Below are 23,708 nucleotides of genomic sequence, written 5' to 3'. Positions count from 1 at the left end.
GATAAAAATGACGTCCAGTTAAATCAATGTGGTGCAATTTTCATATTACTAAATACTTGAGTGACAAGTTATGGCATGTACTCCTGATAGGGCCAAGCAGGTATACTGAGCAATGTCAGCACACCAGACTTATCAGGAGTAAGCATTTAGGGAGGAAACTGACTTGGCTGGTGATCTTGCAGTGTCGGGGAAGAACATGCACATATAAGAGTGTAAGTCCTAAAAAAGGCACAGTATCTGGGCTCAATAGTGGTCTCTTCCACTAGTCGTTGTCATCTGGGAACAGCGGGCTGTGAGCATTCCGCCCCACCCGCCCATGAACACTGTTCTCAATGGACAAGCCCCCCAGGCAAATATTTTGCCCCTAACATATCAATTATCTCAAGATGTCACAGATACATGAAAATAGGGAAAATGTGATGCAAGGCCAATTAATGTGGTGGAGAAACAAGTAAATCTACTCTATACATCAAGCAATTAATATACATACAGATATGTTCTACATGTTATCAAATAACCAGGTTATGTACAGAGGAGAGGGAAATTTCCAGATAGGAAAGAGTGAATTTTCATAGATCCTGTCACCACACAAATGAAATATTCTTCACTGTTGTAAATGCAAAGAAAATAGCTTAAGCGCATACACGTTCACAAAGTGAGGCATTGTACCAAACTTATGAAAAAAACAAAAACAAAAACAAAAATAGATAAATAAATAACAACAGGCAAATACAAACAGATTGAACTCGAAATGTTCCCAACACTCTGGTTGGGAAACCCAAATTTATTGTACAGGCCTGAGTTTCAAAAACTAACTAACTAAAGGCAAACTGGAATAGATTACCTGTTTGGACGGAATGCGTTTTTTAAATAATCTTTGCACTTTGAAACAAGATGAAGAGAACAACTACAGAAGGGTTGATTGTAAAACAAAAACATAGAGAACATGTTACAGAATCCAATATAACATCTGTGTCCTCTTAAAATGGTGGAACACATATTCAAATGAAGAGAACAAAAGTACATTCTCTAAACTCATTAAATATGATAAAACTTTACCATACTCATATCACATTTGTTAACTGAGGATAAACTGTATCAATGCTTGGCTACTTGTTAAATGGCAAAAATGAGGTACATCCGCTATCGTGTCTGCTTAAAAGACACTAGACCACTTGTATATGTATCAGAAGAGCTAGCATCCCAAGCAAATTTTAAGATGCACATCTTATTATTTTTGCAATGTTGTATAACAGTTCAAAGTAAGCAAAATCGTGCAACACAAAGAAAATCAAAAGCACTGCCATGTTATAAATTTTACCTAATCTGGAAGGAGTTTTTTCTATAAGCCCAGAATGCATCAGTTTCTGTTGTGATGTCATGCAATCCCAGTTTGACCTTTTTCCATTTAAACTGGATGAGCTTAGAGCACTGAGTCACGCCACATCATGTTTCTGTATTCTCTCATTTAGCATATGCCATGCCTACTTTATAATTCTAGATTCAAAATTTACTTACAAAAGTTATCAAACATGCCACAAAGAAATCTACACATGGGATGTACTAAAACCACCGACTCTTTATGGTTCAGGACGTATTTATGGAAAGTAATTTATTGGCCAACACAGAATACTGTTTAAATAAATGAACACAAAATGCCATGCTGCACAGTCAAAAAAATCACATCAGAAAAAAATCTGTACATGCCAGCGAACACCTACAGATGTACCTCTAAAATGAAACCCATTGTTTGGGCTTTTCTGCATGTACTCGTGGAGCAATGTTTGGCAATGATAAATTGTACAGCCACCATTCCTCTGTTACATGAAAACATGTACATGTACTTCCATATACGCTATTTGTTACTTTGAAATGCTGCTGTTTTGCCAACTGTAGAAAGAACCTTCAACCTCAAACTTCACTGACCACTGACGATTGTTAATTTGACCACATCTGCTCTGTTGTGGCCTGTGCAGTAGTGCACAGCCTGAAATGCGTATGTAGCCTATCAACAGTACAGTCAGATAATACTTTCAGCCAATGCGATGAGAGCTCACATACAAACTTATGTACATGTACATTCCTGGTGGCCTGCTGTACCTGGTCACTGCCATTTATGATGCTAGTGAATCTGTGGCTATATACATGTATAGTTACACTGCTACAGCTGAATAGTTAGTGTAATCAGTGTTTTCCTGACAGTTGGTCCTGTAACAGGCTGTGGTAGTCAGTGACCATGGTCTGGACATGCTGAGCAATAGGGCGGTAGTCACACTCCATTGTCTTTGTGGAAATGACTAATGTGGGTCAAGGAAAACTTACATGTGCAGATACAGGATGACAAAGACAGGCAGTCAGAGATTACATCATTAAGTAATGATGACATCAAAGCTATAAAAGAATGACATTTTGATTGTTCCAGTTTAGGATTATAATTTTTAACAGTCAACAATGCCTTCTTTGATTATGGATCCATAAATATTCTTTAAGGACATACCATTTCTAAGTTTGTTAACATGACGTTTCAATGTAGATACTAACATTATTTCAAAGTGAATGACATCACTGCATTAATTTGCTATTATAACAACTCTGCAATGATGGAATTCTACTGATGACGATGTTAATATCTAAAACGTTGAAATGTGGGGCTAATAAACCAAGAAGTTGTATATCCATAAGGAACATGTTTTAGCGAGGCAACAAAACATTCAACATGAATGGTTCTATCACCACAATGATGTATAAATATACACAGATCAAAAGGAAATTGCACTTCTGACAAATTGCAATCTAGCTTAAACAATTGCATATACAAAAGGATACATTCTTTCATAACAAAGTTGTTCTGTTCATGGTGCTGCCATTTTCTCTCCAAATTTCCAAGCTGAAACAGATCACATTGAAACCAGTGAAGAAAAGTGTACAATATACTGCCACATCTGCGTGGACTATAGACCTGAAGCCAACAACAAAACCAACAGATTCAGCCATACAAGAATGCTTCATTCATTAGATTTATGTTCAACGCTTAATTCAGGAATTTTTCACTGCTGTTGGGAAAACCAAAGGTGGGAACTGACGAGCTTGAAGGAAACCACTAGGCGTCACATGTGTACATGTGACAAGTCCCTGACAAGTTTTGTTTCATCCACCCACTTTCCTGAAACGTTTTATTGGCATTTTTGATCTTGTAATCACTTGACTTTTAGAGGTCAAGTCATACATAAGCAGTTGTGAACCTCAGAAAAGACATACACAAATCTTAATTTCACATCCAATCAGTAATTGACTGTGATTATCTCTTAAATTCAATTAATTGACCAACATCAATTTGTAGCTAAAAGTCTACAGCAAATATCTTACCTGAGCAAAAGTTTCATTTTCATTCAGCTGAGCTTTAAGGCCTTCATACTTCGATGTCAGGTACTGCATGGTTTTCTTGAAAGTTTCTCGCCTCTTCTGTAAAACCACCTTGTCCTCCATAAGTTTCTGTACAAACCCAACATTCATATTTTGTTCAATATTCAATGGCTCACTTTAACTCTTTGTAGGCAATACTTCCCATTCCATCGATTAGAAGACTTTTTATCGGTTAAGAAATATGCAGTAGAAACGTTGATGTTTATTTGAACTTAAATTCGCAAAGAAATGGCATAGCAACCATAAAGAGTAATCACGGTGACCCATGATAACACTGATGTGGCTGGAGGCATCAAGAAATGCCTTAGATACATACCTCCAACCTTGGCAGAAGCATGCCAATACATGTCTGTCAGATAACTTGCAACCCATTTCAATAAAAACACATAAAATGTAAATCCAGCGCATTTTTTAGCAAAGCGCTGATGCTTTTATGTCTTCGCTCGTGCCACTGAAAAAAGCTGTGATCATTTTATTTCAACTTGAATCACTTCTCGATATAAAATAACTCCCCCCCCCCCCAACTTTTTTTAATTGTATAATAATAATATCTTTATTTAGTGAAGGTAGCTTGGTCAATTTACAATGAAACTGTTCTTCCCCACGGCCATCACAGAGAAAACAATATACAGGAAACCTGTACTTCAGCGTTCAATCAAACAATACATCAATACATGTGAAACCAGCTAAAGCACCATGTAGTTTGAAAAGAGAAGCTATATACAGTCATACATACAAAAAATCAACAACAAGCAATAGTACTGTTCCTGCAACTGTCCCCACCAGCAGGAGAAGTAAGGTAGTGGGAGACGGCCCATTACCGACCCCCTCCTCCACCTGCTGGCTGGAACCCCCTACACACATGTACAAAGAAACAATCCCAGTGAGTGGAAGATGGCCTCTTTCCCATCCCCTGTTTGGTTTGAACAACGCACATGTGTGCAAGCGTGTTAAAGGAACATAGCCTTATGAAAAGATTTTCTATCATAATAATACATTTAAGTATAACTGATACAGTCAAAGCATACATACATGCACATTTCATTTGTTACCTGACTATAACTGTGATTTTAAGAAGCGTGATTGAAAGCTAACAGAGAAGGGGCTTCTTTTAGTCAGTTCCATAGCTCGATGCCTATATACGTAAAACCTCTGTCATGTAATTTGTCCTTGTTTTACCTCCGTCATGTAATTTGTCCTTGTTTTACCTCCGTCGTGTAATTTGTCCTTGTTTTAGGAAGATAGATATTATGTTGTGTTGATCTGAAAACAATATTGTGCAGCTGTTTGTTTGGAGGGAAAAGCTGTTTAATATAGTTTGGACAGTGATTATGTAATGCTTTGTAGATGATACAAAGAATTTTGTAGTTTACCCGTTTATTAAAATGCATCGTTTTTATTCCTGAAAGTAAAGTTCTTTCAGATATGTTTATGCTTTCTTGCAAAACTAAACAAGCAGCTCTTTTCTTTAACTTGACTATCCTTTCTCTGTTTTTAATTGAACAGTTTTCCAATACTGAAGAGCAATAATCACAGTGAGGAAGAACATAAGACTTACAGAAAATATCACCAGTGACGTGTTAGAAGATCTCTCTTCCTTCGTAGAATCCCTAAAAATTTACAAACCTTTTTACACACATTTCTGATTTGTGTGTTCCAGGAAAGATGTTCATCAATATAAATACCAAGCAGTTTAGCATTACTGACTCGTACTTCCATCAAGCACAACAGAGAAAGGCACATGTTTGATTAACTGCAGCCTTTACCTGGAGCCCAGTATCATGTATTTAGATTTTTGGTGATTCATGAGCATGAGGTTTATGTCGCACCAGTCTTTAATGTAGTCCAAACTGCTGTTTATATGACACTCAATGTCAGAAAACATTGCTTGACCAACAGTATATCAATGTGTGAAATAGTTCCCAACAGAATTGCCACTGTCTTTCAGAAATAATGGAAGATCATTTATGTATAGAATAAATAGTAAAGGTCCTAATATGGAGCCTTGCGTGGCTCTGGCCTTATTATCCATAGCATTTGACATTTCTACTCCAACAACAACCTTCTGTTGTCTGTTAGATAGGTACAACTGGAAAAAAGTAAGAGAAGTTGAGTGAAATTTGTATACTTTAAGTTTTTTAAGTAGTATATAATGACGAATGCAGTATCAAATGTTTTTTTGGAGTCTACAAGTACGGTTCCAATAACTTCCCCATTATCTTTCGCCCTCTGCCAGTGCTCAACCATTATCGGCAATTCTCAGTTTCACAAGAGAATAAAGAGAGAAAAACAAATGATTTTCATGCAATAATTTTAATTTTGAGAGATACTCATATAAACTGATATGTACATGTCATTCAATGGGTAGGACAGATACTGAACGATGGTTTTCAACTTTATCCTTTGGACCACCTTCGTAAAAGGGATAACTTTAGCAATTTTCCACATATCTGGAAAAGAACTGGTCATAAGACATCTGTTTATTAGCATGGTCAAAGATTTGCCATAATGGGGGAGTGCTTGGGGTTTAACGTCGTACGCAATAATGAGGGAAGCGGATGAAAGCAATCTAGCACTGACATTGTCTAGACCACTGGCCTTATTCTTATCAAGGTTTGAGAGGTATTGTAATACAGAAACACACGAGATATTTGGTATGAAGTAAAACGTATCATGAAGAACTTTTTCCCAGACTTGTTCCCTGAGTTTTTCAAGACGCTGGACAAAACTGTCCTCGTTTATATTACTACTACCCATCAAATGTTGGGCTACATTTGAGAAAAAGGTCTTGAAAATATGGCTAATTTTAGCCATAATAATTTAATTTTGAGATTAAATAAATATGATCAATGAGAGATGAAGTGTAAAAACATAAATTGATCCACCTGAAAAATAGTTGTGTAAGGTAGCTATAACCACTTAACAATGGTTTCTGTCAACACAAATCAGTCACCTACTGGAAAGCGTCAGAATAATTACAGTGTCAGACAAATAGGAAGCACAGGGTATGCCCACTTAAGCGCAGGCTGTTTGCCTTACCTTTTGTCAACACAAATCAGTCACCTACTGGAAAGCGTCAGAACAATTACAGTGTCAGACAAATAAGAAGCATAGGATATGCCCACTTAAGCGCAGGCTGTTTGCCTTACCTTGTGTCAACACAAATCACCTACTGGAAAGCGTCAGAACAATTACAGTGTCAGACAAATAAGAAGCACAGGGTATGCTCACTTAAGCGCAGGCTGTTTGCCTTACCTTGAGTCAACACAGATCAGTCCCCTACTGGAAAGCGTCAGAACAATTACAGTGTCAGACAAATAAGAAGAACAGGGTATGCCCACTTAAGCGCAGGCTGTTTGCCTTACCTTGCGTCAACACAAATCAGTCACCTACTGGAAAGCGTCAGAACAATTACAGTGTCAGACAAATAGGAAGCACAGGGTATGCCCACTTAAGCGCAGGCTGTTTGCCTTACCTTGAGTCAACACAGATCAGTCCCCTACTGGAAAGCGTCAGAACAATTACAGTGTCAGACAAATAAGAAGTACAGGGTATGCCCACTTAAGCGCAGGCTGTTTGCCTTTCCTTGCGTCAACACAGATCAGTCACCTACTGGAAAGCGTCTGAACAATTACAGTGTCAGACAAATAGGAAGCACAGGGTATGCCCACTTAAGCGCAGGCTGTTTGCCTTACCTTGAGTCAACACAGATCAGTCCCCTACTGGAAAGCGTCAGAACAATTACAGTGTCAGACAAATAGGAAGCACAGGGTATGCCCACTTAAGCGCAGGCTGTTTGTCTTACCTTGAGTCAACACAGATCAGTCCCCTACTGGAAAGCGTCAGAACAATTACAGTGTCAGACAAATAAGAAGTACAGGGTATGCCCACTTAAGCGCAGGCTGTTTGCCTTACCTTGCGTCAACACAAATCAGTCACCTACTGGAAAGCGTCAGAACAATTACAGTGTCAGACAAATAGGAAGCACAGGGTATGCCCACTTAAGCGCAGGCTGTTTGCCTTACCTTGTGTCAACACAAATCAGTCACCTACTGGAAAGCGTCAGAATAATTACAGTGTCAGACAAATAAGAAGCACAGGGTATGCCCGCTTAAGCGCAGGCTGTTTGCCTTACCTTACGCTTTTGCTCAGCACTTTCCTTCAGGGCATCAATGTTGGAGAAGACGACCAGCTCTTTCTCCATAGCCTCTATCTTCTCTTTGATGATAGCCATCTCTGAGGTCATCTTATTTTCCAGCTGTTCCACCTTATGCAAGTCCTGCTGTAACTTGTCGTTCTCTGAAGACAGCCACAAAATCCATCACAGTCCTGACAAGGCTGTTTGCATTATATTATAGAACTGAATTTGTGTGATTTCCTTGTTCAAGACACATGTAAGTAGCTCAAATGTCATCTTGAACACAAAACCTGCTAGCAGACCTTCCCACATACGGCCGGAGAGGGAGCCAGCATAAGCAGCACTTGAACTCGGCATTGTTGAGAGATTCCTGGGTCATTACGATGCGCTAGCGCGCTAACCAACTGAGCCCCAGAAGCCCCCACGTTCACTGCAGTTAAGGCTATAATTAACACGAAGTGAGTGTGACATACACAATCCCAACAGTGGATTTAATAGCCAAGACAGATTAACCTGCTAAGTTCAGTTGGGCCCTTTAGAAACCAGAAATCCAATCAGCTCAGACCTAGGAATAGGAAGTAAATTGTCCTCATATGGACCTGAACACCAATGACCCAGGAGTCTCTCACCAATGCGGTCGCTGTGAGTTCAAGTCCAGCTAATGCGGACTTCCTCTCCGGTCGTATGTGGGAAGGTCTGCAGCAACCTGCGGATCGTTGTGGGTTTCCCCCGGGCTCTGCCCGGTTTCCTCCCACCATGATGCTGGCCGCCATCGTATAAGTGAAATATTCATGAGTACGGCATAAAACACCAAACAAATAAATAAATAAATAAATAAAGTCCTAAACATTTTCTGCTAGAATTTCCTTTTTTTCTGACAAACACAGGATATGCCCAAGATCAATTTTTTAAAGCTGGTTCTTAATAAAGGAAACTGGATTTACGGATACAAACCAAAGGCCATTTCAGCTGATGGCGATCTTCATTTACACAACAGAAGTGTGTAGGGCAAGCACTAACACATACCTGAAGCCAGTCCTGATGCTGTGGCCTCAGATTTCTTCATCTCCCCAGCCTTAAATGAGAGATCCTCCTTCATTCTAGCCAGTTCCTTGGGGGAGGGCAGATGGGAAAAGCGACCCATGTTCTGAGGACAGAAAAAAGGTCAAATTTTGTTTAGGTTTACTTTTTCAAGTTAACAATGATAGAAATGTCTGAAACATTGTTTGAATGTATAGTCCAATACTCTCTGTTCCAAGGGAAACATGTTTTAGTTTTTTGCCATGTTTGATGTTAAGGAGTTAAACAGCTAAAAGAAAAACCCACCAACCAAAGGCTGTACGTCTCCCAGAGCAGCCATAGTCTATTGTCGGATCTGCTGTAGCCGATAAAACAGTAGAGATCAGACTATCCTCTGTGTCACTGATTTGGCTGTGCACACAGCTTAAAATTTATACACAGTGCCCTCTGTTTATAAATAACAGGCCAGCTTAAGTATGTATACATCATCTGAAAGGCCATTTCCGGCTGTACATTTTTTTTTCAGCGAATAATTTAAAAATACAAAAAAACATTGAAGACCTCTGGTGGGTTATTTGGGGTCTTTTTAAATTGGCTATTAGCACAATGACATCACATTGCTACAATGTATCATTCTACCTTCAAAATGAAAGTATATGTATTGTTACATCTATATGTGTATTTAATGTAGAAATGTATCATTCACTGCAGGTTTAAAATGAGCTTAAGTATCCGAAAGTTCAGCACAGAACCCTTAATTCACAATTAACAAAATGTAAAAAAAAAACAACAGTTTTGATATATAGATTACACCAACACCAATGGGCCATCCTGGTTGCAGAGCATCACCATCGGAGCATTTGTGATGACAAGGACCAGGAATCAGCATGGCAAAGCGTACTGGGAGGAGGACCCTCAATAGGGCCTTTTATTACTAAATGTACTGTAACTCTTCAACCATTTTGCATATTTGCAAGGTGTTTATTCAAGCATATTCTGAAGCCATTATTTTGTGTATACTGATAAAAATTATACTTTTTTTGACGCCCTGGAATTGGCCAGCCCAACCAATAGAGTTTTGCCTTGATTTTTTTTTTTTTTTTTTTTGATTGGTGTTCTACGCCGTACTCAAGAATATTAGTTTTGCCTTGAAAATCAAATCAATACAAATGTGCATAAATTGCAATGAAAGATGCTCTTTCACACGCGAAAAGGTTGAGGAATCAAGGTTAACAACTCGCCATGAAGAATTGCACGCCACGCCAGGGTTCCAGAGCTGAGACCAAGTTACTTACTCTGCTAATGTGTTCCAACAAGGCCACAATATTTTGCTCCAAATGCTCCTTCTTTTCCTGTACAATGCAATTCAAAACATTTTACTGAAACAAACCTTTAATAAGGGTTCCTTACTACAGTTAAAACTCAGTTCCAAGTAAGATATATCAGTAACAAACAAATTATCTGTGAGTAACCTAAAAGATAAGGTATTTTCCACCATAAGCTGCAGTGTAACATAACATGTGCATGTATGATGTAAGACACAAAGACTCCACAGGCTGCACTTTACAGAGGCTGTTTTGTCAATAAATGCACATTTGCTAATCAAACTTTTTTTTATTTACCAAGAATAGCTTGAATTACTGCCTTTCAGTAAATCTGTGCTATTACAGTGTTAAAATGATTCTAAAATTTGAAAAAGTCATAATGCATCCCACATCATAAAGTTTAAGAACTTCAATAGCAATTCTGAACACATCAGACAAGGCAGATATTTGTCAAAGGGAATAGGAAAAAGTCAACTGGATTTGAGGCGATCCTTTATTTTTCTCTGGTATAGACTCTTTAATAAAGATCTTCCTATCCTTCATCAAGTGCCACATCATAAATGGTGAGTATAAACCTTGTAGCTGTCACAAACCAAGCATAGAACTGGTTAGCATACCTATACAGTGCTCAACTGTTTGACAAGTAATCAAAATGTGTCCACATGAATATATCAATTTTTTAATTGTTGTGAAACAGCACACTGATGAATTTTTCACTTATATCATGGTCAGTGTATTATAGTTACAGGAAACCGGAAAGCCATCAGTTAACCATTCACCTTAGGCCAGTCTCATGCTGGCTTCCTCTCAGGTCATGCGTGGGAAGGTCTTCCAGCAACCTGCAGATGGTCATGGGTTTCCTCCAGGCTCTGCCCGGTTTTTTCCCACCATAATGCTGGCTGCCGTCTTATATGTGAATACTTGTTTGTACTGGGTAAAACACTAATCAAATAAATTAACCTTAGGCAAGTTGTACTGGTTACTTCCCTTCCCCTTTTCTTGTAGGCCTGCACTTTTTCATGTGTATCATACTGGAGGAAGTTAAGTGGCCTCCAGTGAAATTCTTGTAAGACATGTAAATTCTGCCACCAAGATCCTGAGAGCAAGTGAAGCAAGAGAATTCCCTGACCGAGAATGGTACTTAAGTTATGTTTTTTGTAACCTACGGCACTTACGATTACGCAGAAACATCAATGTCGTCAGCTTATGTGGACCAATCATGTAACAATAACGGTGAATAACGTGACATGATTGGCTAGGTTGAGCTGGCGACACCTGTGTTTCTGAATAATCGTAACCGCCCCCTGGGTGCCGTGTCTAAAGTATAAAAGATGCCTCTTTAAATATATAGTGATATTACCAGTTCTTGAACCTTGGTCTCCTCAAATGTGTTCAGGAATTCTGTCAAAATTAGAGGCAATATACAAATACAAAAAAAAAGGTATTAAGAACATGCAAAGCAATACAACACTCCTCCAGAAGTATTTTTATTGTAGCAACAAAGCTATTTAAAGTATACATGAAATGTATGGTTTTTATTTCTTAATATACAGTTCAGGAGGAGTCCTTACATATGAAAGTACAAAACCATTTCTCCTTGGGATGGGATTGCGAGGGACAAGAGGGAGGTGAGGTGTGGCAGTAAAATGGCTTTGGCCTTTTTTTTTTACACGCAACAGCAGTCTGTCACAGTAAGATCATTGTTGACCACGGACAGAAAATATGCATAAAATAAAGAGATATAAATAATAACTTTCCTTCCTTTTCATGAATCCGTTAATTTAACCAACTCTGTAAAACCATCAAGGTCACAGGTACAAGTGAACATAACTTCTGACTTTTTCCCGTTGTAAGATTACCCCAGCCGTATAAGGAAGTATTTTATAACAGTCTGTGCACTTTTAGATTCATAGATGTAGTTGTTGACATTTTGTTTTGCAAATAAATGAGAAATGTTTGGCAACTACATATACATGAGGAAGTAAGAATCAACACTCTGTATGACGATGTTAACGTAGATGCACAATTAACAGCTTAATGATCTTACCATTCATAGTTTCTTCCCTTTTCTTCAGCTCTTTGTACTTAAGGTTTCTCTCTCCTACAACAGAAAACAGTACTTGTTGAATAAGGAACAATGGGATTGGGTGGGAGGTGGTATGGCATGTGAAAAGATTATACACATTGATAACAATGTACATCATTGGCCCTTTCTACTAAGCAGTCGTAAACCATAAAGCGTGGCGCAATTTCTATGTCACCATGGTAAATATGCAGCATTTCAATAGCTTTGCAGAACGGGCCTCTGGGACCAACTTTGTGCAAGAAAACTGAGAAAAACCGAGAAATGTTCTGCCTAAATATTATATTGACAGAGGCCAACTGTTTGGTACAAGACAAAAATTCTGGAAATAACTTTGTTCCTGTTTCAATAATAATAGTAATAGTAATTTTTTATTTCAGACTGAACAGTCCAGAGAAACAGAGAAATAAACAAAGGTACAAAGACTAGCCTATATGAAAGGGATAAATTCGCCATAGTAAGATATTACCTCTAGCCACAGAGCATCCTTTGTCAATGGACTGTTAGAGGGGACTGACATGATGAGTAATTCACACAAAATAATAATGCACATGGCTAGCTCGAAAATAATAGCCAATCATATCAGGCACCAACTTTATCAGAAAATTATTTAGAGGCTTGTTTGTAAATCCAGTATCTCGTAACTTCATTTTTTAGAACATGATCATGTGTTGGCAGCTATCTATCACCACTCTGTACAGAGAAGACTACTCCAAGGATAACTGTATCTTGTAACTTCATCATTTAGGACATGATCATGCGCTGGCAGCTATCTATCACCACACCGTACAGAGAGGACTACTCCAAGGATAACAGTATCTTGTAACTTCATTTTCTAGGACATGATCATATGATGGCAGCTATCTATCCCCATACTGTACAGAGAGGACTACTACAAGGATAACAGTATCTCGTAACGTCATCATTTAGGACATGATCTTGTGTTGGCAGCTATCTATCCCCATACTGTACAGAGAGGACTACTACAAGGATAACAGTATCTCGTAACTTCATCATTTAGGACATGATCATGTGTTGGCAGCTATCCATCACCACTCTGTACAGAGAAGACTACTCCAAGGATAACAGTATCTCGTAACTTCATCATTTAGGACATGATCATGTGTTGGCAGCTATCTATCACCACACTGTACAGAGAAGACTACTCCAAGGATAACCTGACACTATGTGAATATAAACACCTTGATTTTCTTCAATGTCCATATCAAGTTGACGAATATCTTCCTGAACTTGGGAGGTTTTCTCTCTAAACTCATTTGCCCTGTAGATAAAAAAAAAGGTCTTACAGACAGTCTTCATTTAAAGTGAAAGAAAGCTAAAAAAAAAAAGTGGAATGTGGGAAGGTCTCCCAGCAACCTGCCGATGGTTGTAGTTTTCCCCTGGTTTCCCCCTCTGCATGGTTTCCTCCCACCATAATGTTGGCCGCCGTCGTCTAAGTGAAATATTCTTGAGTACGGCGTAAAATACCAATCAAATAAATAAATAAAAAGTAAAGTAATTAAGGTTCATCAGATCAACAACTAGAAACTATGCATAAAAATACTTTCTTTCAAATAGCTGTTAAGCATCCTCTGCTTTACTCCTGCGTTCAACATGAACATACATGTGGAACTACCTATCTATTGATTAGTCCACATCAATCATGCCTTGAAATATCACGAAAACCATATCTGGAATCTGAATCAGAATGAAGTGGCCTTTGAGATGAACAGTACTTTATTTAAACGTGGCCACTTCCTGAATAACAAACCCCAACAGCAGTAGTGTTCCTACTATCAGACATCGACTGTCAAATTTTATGTTGAGCTAAATTATGAAATTTACAGCACTGAAGGATCCCAATTAAGTTACTGAATTAAAGATTGTATGAAAGTCATGGAAAGATTTGAGCACAGTGTACGTACTGTCTGTCCATGCTGGCAATTTCCTGGTTATCTTCTTTCACCTGTTTGAGCAGCTTTTCACGCTCTTGCGCCGGGTCTCCACGAGACTGCGCCTCCTCCAGCAAGCTGTCTCTCTTCACCTCCAACTCATGGACCTGCTCGTACAACCGCACTAACAACAAGAACAGCATTTATACATGTAGTTATATAACCAATACATACCCATTTTGGATCATTTAGGGTACCTCATGTATTACGGTAAATGACGTACCCATTAGCCCATAACAAAGTTGCACACCCTGTTTGATTCTGAGATTTCTACTGATTTTACAAAAGTGCTATAAGGTTTGTTTGGAAGGATGACATCCTACTAGAAATATGGAAGTTTCAGCACAAAAAGTAACATGTTTAAAAATGCAATGCTAAAAATGCTTGGTGTACCTTTTCTGCAAATCACTGATTTAACTGAAAACAAAATCAGGTTTTCCTGAGTTCACCTGTTAGTCCATAGTTGTCCTGTGTTTACATAGCATACCTTTATATTTGGGTTCTTCCTTTTCTTTTAGCTTCCAGTTCCTCTAACATCGTGTATCCCAGGTTGTTTTTTTTCTTAATTCCAAATTCATTAGCCCATGATTTTCAAAGTTGTTCTACTCTCTTCAATTTATTTATGATCAATTAAAAGTATCAAGTTCATACACATACTGTAGCTTACCTGCTTCTTGCTTCACTTGAGACATGGATAATTCCTAAACAGAAATTAAAATTAACAAAATGAATACAGGTATATGCCTCAAGTAATAAATTTTAAAACTTATTTCTGAAAGTCTTTTACAGTGACAATAATTTTGTTTTTGTTTACACATTATTCTCTTTAATACTGCATCTCCTCAAGGCAGCATAATAAACATTCCCTGAACAGCTCACCTCTTGCAAATTGTCCAGTTTTGTGTTGAGTGTGTCCAGTTCCTGCTGACCAGATTCCAGCTGTTTTAACAGGTGCTCATTTGTGTCCTTCAGATGGAAGTACTTCTGCCTCATTTCAGGTTCCTGGTAATTAACAAAATTTAGATTTATTTCAGGCTTCCCTATTTCACCTATGACTGACTTCATAATCAAAATTAGTGTTTAATTCATACACAACATTTAATATGTTTCCATAATTTGTAATTAAAAGAATTATTAAAGAATAGTCATATTTCAAAAATAATGGGACAAAAACCAGGGTTAGACCCAAGAATAGTAAAAACCATGAAGTTCCAGGGAATTTTAGCTTTCACCTTTTATCATCTGATTTTTCTTGAAAGTCTTTGAAAATTTTTCGACATTCTATACCTGTGTCCTTCTGACAGATGTGTAAGACCCTAGACCTACCACTGAAACCTACCACGTAAACCTAATCATAATAATTACTTTGAAATTGTCATATCAGGTTTTGCCTATCACATTCTCTATTCCTCTGATTGCAAGCTGACGATCATGTACTTGATAAATTAATAAAACCAGGATTTTAGGCTCATCAGTTTTACAACATGTTTCAACATTACCATGTCATTCACCAAGTTGTCAGCCATTCTCTTTTCCTGATCTAGCTCAGTCTCCAGTTGTTTTATTTGGACGTCTTTGCTGTAATAACAAGCTGAATAGTTAGCATTGGATTTTTATTTTTTTTATTTATTTGATTGGTTTTTAACACTGTTTCTTCCAAGCCATCTGATCATAACAGTGAAATATTCTTGAGTTTGGTGTAAACCATCAATCAAAATCAAATTTAACACTTCACTCATAGGATGCTTCACTTACACAATGGCGGTTGATTTTTGGGTGGAGGAAACCACAGTACCCTCAGTAAAACCATCCACCATGGCTACATACATGTACCTGACAACCCTCCTGACGACAAGCAGCGGCTGAGGCAGAAAGAGCTGGACTTGAACAAACAACCTCACTGGCACTGGAGAAGGTCCATGCCAACCAAACTTGCAACAATGATACGATCTAGGTCACAGAGAGACGAATGAAAGTCTGACCATATCACAGAGGAAATTTCACCCATTTTCTCAACAATGGCAAGGGGCTACCCAAGTATGAATGCAGTTCCTAGATTTGATTTTAATATATCACGTTCACAATATGGACAAGTCACAGGCAGATGAATGAAAGTTAAGATGGCCAATGGTAGCCATCTTTGATCACAAATGGCATGAAAAAGCTATGACATAAAGCAGGATTAGTTTTTGAGGCATGAAACTATGAGAAGTGGGAGCTCGGCCATTAAAGCATGTTGTATGTAGGTTATGTCACGACAAGGACCAATATTTTCTAGCCAACAAAATGTAAGAAAAACATGTTATTGGCCTTTGGGATATCGACAATTCCATCCTTTTCAGCTTAATATGTAGAATATATTAAGACCACGTGCTTGTTTGACATAGTTCCTCGAAGCTCTCTATTATATTTAATTAGCGCAAAGATATTTAAATTACCTCCAAATGGACGAAAAAAGAAGATAACATTTATCCTACGCTATCCAAATAAGACAAAAAATTAGTAATCATTAAAAGTTTTTGAAAGACGTGCACATGTACATGTAAATGGTTTTCAGAAGAAAAGCTACTTAAAGTCAAAATCTCTTAAAAAATAAAAATCTTACATATGTATGTATTCATTACTTTCTCACATACCTTTGTTTTATATCAAAGAGTTCCTCAATCTTTTGACTTTCTCTGTCATTTTGAGACTTCAGCTGAAAGTACACAACATCTATTTTATCGTTATCATCCTCAAAGAAATTTCACCACTGAGTCATAGACTGAAAAATTATATTCTAAAACCACAAAGTTTCATATTCTATTACAATGTAGAACAATGTCGATCACAATGTTGAATGAGATCTATACAGATTTGAAACCATCATGATCTATTAAACAATTCAATTATTTTCTTTTTTCTTTCCTAAATATGTCAAAAAGATAATACACAGAACAGTAATTAGGAACATAGCACTATAAAGGTACAGTCACAATTCTCATTACTCAGGCCTCACCCATACCTCATTGTAGTCAAACTCCACATCTTGTATATCCTCATCTGTGTTCAGTTTATCCACCAGCTGTAATGAATCAGTAAATACATCAACTTCTTTCATTTTTCTGGTTGGTGGTTAACTATAGAAAGTTTATTACCTTATTTATTTATTTCGACTGGTGTTTATATTGACTGGCAACATCATACTTTGTCATTTACTAGTATATGATGGTGGTCAGGTTTATTTGATTTGATTTGATTGGTGTTTTACGCAGTACTCAAGAATATTTCACTTATACGACGGCGGCCAGCATTATGGTGGGTGGAAACCGAGTAGAGCCCGGGGGGAAACCCACGACCATCCGCAGGTTGCTGGCAGACCTTCCCAGTCAGGTTTATGGGTGGAAGAAATTAGAATGCCTGGAGTAACACCCACTTTTACCAGATGCCTGACAAACCTCCTGACTTGAGGCTGCGTAAAACCAGCAAGAAGGCAATTTAAACATGTGAACAAATTTGTGAAGGGCCCTTGCACAAACAGGAAAACCTTGTGAATTTCACATGTTAAAAAAGACTAGAGAGAAACAAATGAAGTCTGAATTTGGATCCAAGAAGTTAAAATTATGCCACTGTCAAAAAAATCACTTCTGGCCCTTCAATACCAAGAGGGATAACCATATTTACATTGTAAATGGCTAATTTCTGCAGACTTGCACATTCTGAGACTGTAAACTTTAAGATACCTAAAATTCTCAGCCTCTCAGTTTTAACATGTCTTCTTTTTTTTTTCATTGATTTCCGAGATTTCACTCCTTTAATACATCACACACACACACATGCTTTAAAATTAGTGAAGATCAGTTAAGTGCTGTTAACACCACATTAGTGATTATGTCTAAACCATCTCCCTCACTGTCACTCACATAATCATGATAATTGACAGCATACACATTTCTCTCTTTTAATCTTACTTTCTTCAAAGCCCCTATCTTATTTCATTAGTCAGAACAAAACGACAAAAAAAAACAACAACAAGGTAACCTTTGGGTTCAACAATATTTTTTTTTTTTCTGAAAGGTGGCCTGTTCATGGAGCCTATTACTACATGTCTTGACACTTCAGCCTGAAATTGACAGAAATATCTTTCAAAAGGAGATGTACTTACCGTGTTATAGTCCCCTAATTCTCCCTGGTAATCTCTGATCTCAGCAGCCAACTTCTCCGCCCTGTTACCAACATCGATTATTAATCAATAATTGACTATTGATCTTCAATGCCTTGTACCAAGAGGCAACACTGTTTGCATCCATTGGAGCCTCTAATCAGTGTGGTGCAATGCTTATCTGATTTATTTATCGAATCGTGTTTACACCATACTCAAAAATATTTCACTGATACGACAGCGGATAGTATTATGGTAGGAGGAAACTCACGACCATCCGCAGCTTGCTGGAAGACCTTCCCAAATACGGCCGGAGAGGAAGCCAGCAAGAACTGGACTTGAACTCAAAGCAACGGCAATGGTGGGAGGTTTGTCAGCCGCGATGGCGTGCTAACCCCATCAGACACAAAGGTCCCCCGTGGTTCATTGGTTGTACTATTTTGTCTCAACCCACACAATAACAAGATCTGTCTGAGACTACGTGTATATATAAAGATGTTTGTCTGTTTATTTCACTCAGGTTTAAAGTCACATTCAACACCATTTCGGTCATAACACGATTACGTCTCCTTCTAGCAGGCCAGACCCAATGCTGACATACTTATAATGCTGCCTTTCTGGAACACTAGACTGGAGACACCAGACATGACACCCCACCCAGTCACACTCTACTGACACCAGGCTGAGCAGTACATGGTTCATTTTTCTCAAACTAAGCACCAAGTAAGGTACATGTAGTACGAAGATAAACGATCCAAAAGTCTTACGTAAGACTCAATTTAACCCTGGATCTACCATTTACATGACAGACACTCTAGCCACTATGCCACTGCAGCCGGGACACTGATATACGTATATCACCAAAGATTTACTACAGCCATGCATAATTGAACTACTATACCTTTTCTCATAAGAGAGATAGCTGGAGTTCTCTTCATTGGCAGTTTCCACTTCCTTGGCGAGTTTAGCCACTTCTGTGTTCAGCTCAGTTATTTTGGCCCTTTCAAGAAAAATAATACCCCATGTAAAATGACAGCATATTAATTACTCCTAACACAAAAATTAGACTACGGATAATTGTATTTCTGTTTCAGCTGTTCTGCTGTTCAAGCTTCTGAATTTATTTTACAGACCTCTTTGATAGTTTTGGGAAGCTAACAAAAGTGGGGCTGAATTACAGTTTAGTCAAGAGGTACATGCATTTTCACATGCTGGCGCATGAAAGTCGCAACAGGAAAACTGCGATTGAAGGAGTAGGTGTGATCATTTTCAAATGCCACACCATGAAGAAACCTCTGAGTTACATGTAGTAACTCACCTCAGAGTTACATGGAGTAACTCACCTCAGAGTTACATGGAGTAACTCACCTCAGAGTTACATGGAGTAACTCACCTCAGAGTTACATGGAGTAATTCAATACTAGGCCAGTCTTTGGCACAGCAAGCAGACCACAAGATTGGCCAGATGGCACAACTTACATCTCTAATACAGAATACATTTTATCACTTACTTCCCCAGGGAACAGGGAATCTGAAATTGGATTACCATGGATTCATGTAAGACAAAGTTGGATTAAAATTTGGTGACCTTCTTCAGTGAGGATGTACAGAGTGATGTCACCATCACTGTCCATCCTCAAAGTTAATAACTGTCTAAAGTTTTCTACTTTGTCTAAAATCACTTCCCCCAACGTTCCGAGCATAGCACCTTGTAGATTATCCTAAATGACCATAAATTTCGTCCATGACTAACTTGCCAATATTTCCTGATTTTGAAAGCTCTACTGATTTCATAAGGTTTGCTCAGAAAATGGGATGATATTCTACTGGAAAATTGTAAGTTCAGCACCAAAAACAACATTTTGTGACATTTATTTGCCTTTAAAAAGGCACTTTTGTGGGCGAAATTTTAGGTCATTTAGGCTAGTCAACAAGCATACATGTACCTGATAAGACCAAGGAAGTATGACCTGTCCTGCACCTGTCGCTGACCTTCAAAAAATAATGACACACACATAAGTAGCAGCTGATTAAAATTTCATTGACATCATCACTTACAAATATAACATTATCTGTTTAAAGCATGGGAACAATGAGCCTGTTTCATGTTGTTATTTCTGTTATATTCTGAGCACACAGGATGATGTTTTCCTTTTGCCTGTCACTTAGCCTTGGATCAAAGTGGATAGGGACCTGGACATCTATTAACCCTTCCAGGATAATGGCAGATACATGTATGTCAGAGAAGTTGCTTACCTTTAGCAGCCGTCTTCATGCCGCCCAGACCTTGCTGTGTCATCGGTCGGTCCACTACATTCACTGTTGTGTTCAGGGCTGACACAAACATAACATACATTTACAGGTATTCATGCAGTTAGCAATCTGAACAAGCACTCTTTCCATTTTCTTGACCAATCTTATAATTTAGCTTCATGATGAAACTGTTTTTGCCTTAAAGTGCTACTTCAGTCTTAAGAGAAACCAGACAGAATTAGTAAAATGACACAAAGGGTACCCTATGGAATAGAGCTACCACCAAGGTTCAAAAATATTTACAATAATTACCACTAACCTCAAAATGTGAAGAGTTCTCAAAAACAAAATCTTCTGCAGTTTCCATAAAATTTGACGTGATAATATTCCTTGTGTGACAATGAATCAGGCAGATGAGACGTTGAGTAAGTCATTTATGCTGGAATGGCGTCATGTGCGTTTGAAAGTATGACATCAAGTGTTCAGGCATGATGTCATACCATGCCAAATTGGAAACGACAGAAAACTTTTGTTTCCGTATTATCCTTCAAAACTATAAAGTAAAACAACAGCGGTTTTCATACAATGTAACTTTTTTTAACAATTTGTGAAAGCAATTCAGATTATCTCCCCTCTTATTACTTCACCCTGCTTTTAAGACATATAGGTCTTGGCACTGAAGTAGCTCTTTAAACATCCTTTATATTTATGGTACGAGTTATGGTATGCATATTCAAACTACACCAAGTGCAAGGAAGCAGAATCAATATAATTAAAATTGAACCCAGTTGAACCCAGCAAGTCAGCAATTTCAAAGATGCTGAAAAACAAATTTCTCCCAAGAAAATTTCACTGTATGTACACATAAACTATAAAGTTACTCCCCTTCTGTAATGCATGCATGTGCCAAAATGGTGCCTCATTTCTAATCTTTCCCAGGCCTAGCTACAAAAACGCTTGAATTTCCCAGCTTTTCAAAACTTTCAATTTTAACCTTTTCCACATTTTCATGGCCCCATACTAAGCAACCTGGTATAAGTATATAATCAATCAGATGTCAGACTTACCCACTCCACCCCCCTGACCACCTCTGGTACCAGGTCTGGCTGTGCCAGGGTTCTGTCAATTTAAAAACATATTATAGTATATTATTTAAGTTTACTTATTTACTGTGTATACATGATATTAAAGACATTTTCACTTTTAGGACAGAGGTCAGCTTTGAGATAAGTTTGCCATGTTCCCAGCTTGGCTTCCCAACATATTATCGACTATGAATCGTTACAATTACTAAGCTGTGCTGTCCTCAAAGTGTAAAAGCTGTATGCCACAAACATCTAGGCTTCCAATAATTTTGAAGTATATTCAGAATTCATATCACTTCATTATCAGTGAAAAATAAAAACCATACAGTCGCAATTATTTTTTAATCACATGACTCTTGGGTGGGCTTGGTTTCGGTGGGCTTGGTTTCGCTGGGCTAATTCCCTTATCATTAATATTCATGAATAACTAAACAATATGATGTCAGAAATACTTCAAGAGTAAAGGAAACCTTTTTTTGTAGTGCGGAGCTATGACAAGTTGAGAGCCGCACTCTTAAAAAGACTGAGTTCCAGGTTAGTGAATGGAAGAGAACAGGTCTGTACTTCGGAAGATTTGCTTAATAGAATGGCAAGAATCTCAGATCTAATAACTGACAAACCTCTTGACTTACTGTAATTCTTCAATGTTCTTGACCTCTAAAGCACTGTTTTCAATACTGGTCACCGAGGCAGTTTAAAAGAATTAAGATTTAGAATAGTGCAAGTTGGACTCAAACCTGCAACCTCGTTGGCCTTGGTCTGACTCTCTGCAGCAAGATGAATGCTTTAAACAAATGAACAAACCATGCTTCTAAGTTTTTTAGTGATTTATGTTCAAGATGTAAAACAATTTTGTAGAGAAAATTCAGTATAAACTTTGTAATAACTAGTCACTGAACATGAAGCCTTACCATTGCTGTGGTCAGCCTTGTGGCAGTTCCTGGTGGTCGCCCAGCAGCTGAAATCACAATAATGATCTACACTTCAGTAAACTGCATGTCTTATTTAGTTTCAACAACACAAATACAATCAATTATTTCAATGATGATTTTGGGATTGGATATCAAAGCCTAATTGTCCCACATAAACATAGTTCACAGAAATCTATGCACAACTGTAAAATATACAAAAGAGATACCTGAACCCAGCTGTCTCCTGTTGGTCATTGGACGGTTTCCTGCTGCACTGGGAGGGACACTCCTGAAGCAAGCATAAAAGCCATAATGAAATGAAAGAGTGGTAAGTCACAAATAGCTCAACATGTCCAGGACAGGATAAATATAGGATACTGCACCTATAATGAAGGTTGAATACCATAAATAGTATTTGATAAATGAGGTAGACACCTATGAGACGTGAAGTCATACTTTTTCAGCAAATCCTGGTAGTTATCTTCCATTAATATTAGACAGCTCTCATTAACACCCCAAGAACACTGACAGCAGGAAATCTACAAATGTCCTGTCCATGGCCAGTTTTGAATTTGCACCTAGTGTGTTCCAGCCATTGAAAGGGAATCACCTTAAACTAGTGTTGTCATAATAGTATTAGTGAATGATATTTCACTTATATCAGGTGCACATGCAGTTTCAAATGGAGTTATCAACACAATTTTTGTGACTGATTGCTTCATTACCTTTATGACCAGAATGCTAACATTCACACAACAATGGATACATAATCTAATAATCCTGCTATCAACCTGGCAAATGAAGTCTGTAAATAAATAGAGCTAAAAATTGGTTTTCGATATATCCTCCTCGCATATTTTTTGTCTGACCATTGATGACCTTTGATACATTTGACTGATGTCACTTACAATACACTTCGATTCCATCACAATCATCACAGCAACAAAATCTAGCACATGTAAACAAATGAAGCCCAACATACAAGTAGATGTAGTAAATGACAAGCTGATGCAAACCAAGAAAGTAACATATTTTAGTACTAAGTATTATTTCCACATACCATAGAGCCATATAGTTGTATACCTCCAAGTCTCCTTTTATTCTTATCCATTGAAAAAGTCAGAATGGTCTACACAATCCACACATGTACTATGACTGAGCACCTGACTCCCAAATAAATATGTTTTGAAGTGGATGGTTTGGCAATACTATACAATTATGACTCTGTCAAATCAGAACTATAAAACAACGAGTCATATTGCATACGACTACGGCTTGGTAGCTTGCATGACCTGGGAACGAAATCGGGTAGTTTGGTGCGAACTGACTACATGTACCTGTAGGTGCAAAGTGGTTTGGGTACAACATGAATTTACA

At 37.9% G+C, this 23,708-nt stretch overlaps 1 protein-coding gene across 1 annotated transcript; it reads right to left on the bottom strand.

Annotated features, from left to right (window-relative positions):
* Positions 1-751: 751 nt before the first annotated feature.
* On the bottom strand, positions 752-22,382 carry LOC135469933 (intraflagellar transport protein 74 homolog; the record flags this gene model as incomplete). The annotated part of the gene is made up of 21 exons (XM_064748574.1): positions 752-2,297; positions 2,827-2,887; positions 3,367-3,492; positions 7,559-7,722; positions 8,588-8,708; positions 9,877-9,933; positions 11,267-11,307; positions 11,954-12,007; positions 13,192-13,271; positions 13,915-14,065; positions 14,609-14,642; positions 14,821-14,943; positions 15,441-15,519; positions 16,578-16,639; positions 16,946-17,005; positions 18,086-18,146; positions 18,984-19,082; positions 20,029-20,074; positions 20,339-20,416; positions 21,403-21,454; positions 22,332-22,382. Coding segments are annotated over 21 exons (1,713 nt in total), but the record flags the coding sequence as incomplete, so codon positions are not given.
* Positions 22,383-23,708: the final 1,326 nt, after the last annotated feature.

This window comes from Liolophura sinensis, chromosome 7 (assembly GCF_032854445.1).
Source record: "Liolophura sinensis isolate JHLJ2023 chromosome 7, CUHK_Ljap_v2, whole genome shotgun sequence".
Taxonomy (NCBI): domain Eukaryota; kingdom Metazoa; phylum Mollusca; class Polyplacophora; order Chitonida; family Chitonidae; genus Liolophura; species Liolophura sinensis.
Note: the sequence above shows the minus strand (reverse complement) of the source record. Positions and strands in the feature narration are given on the sequence as shown.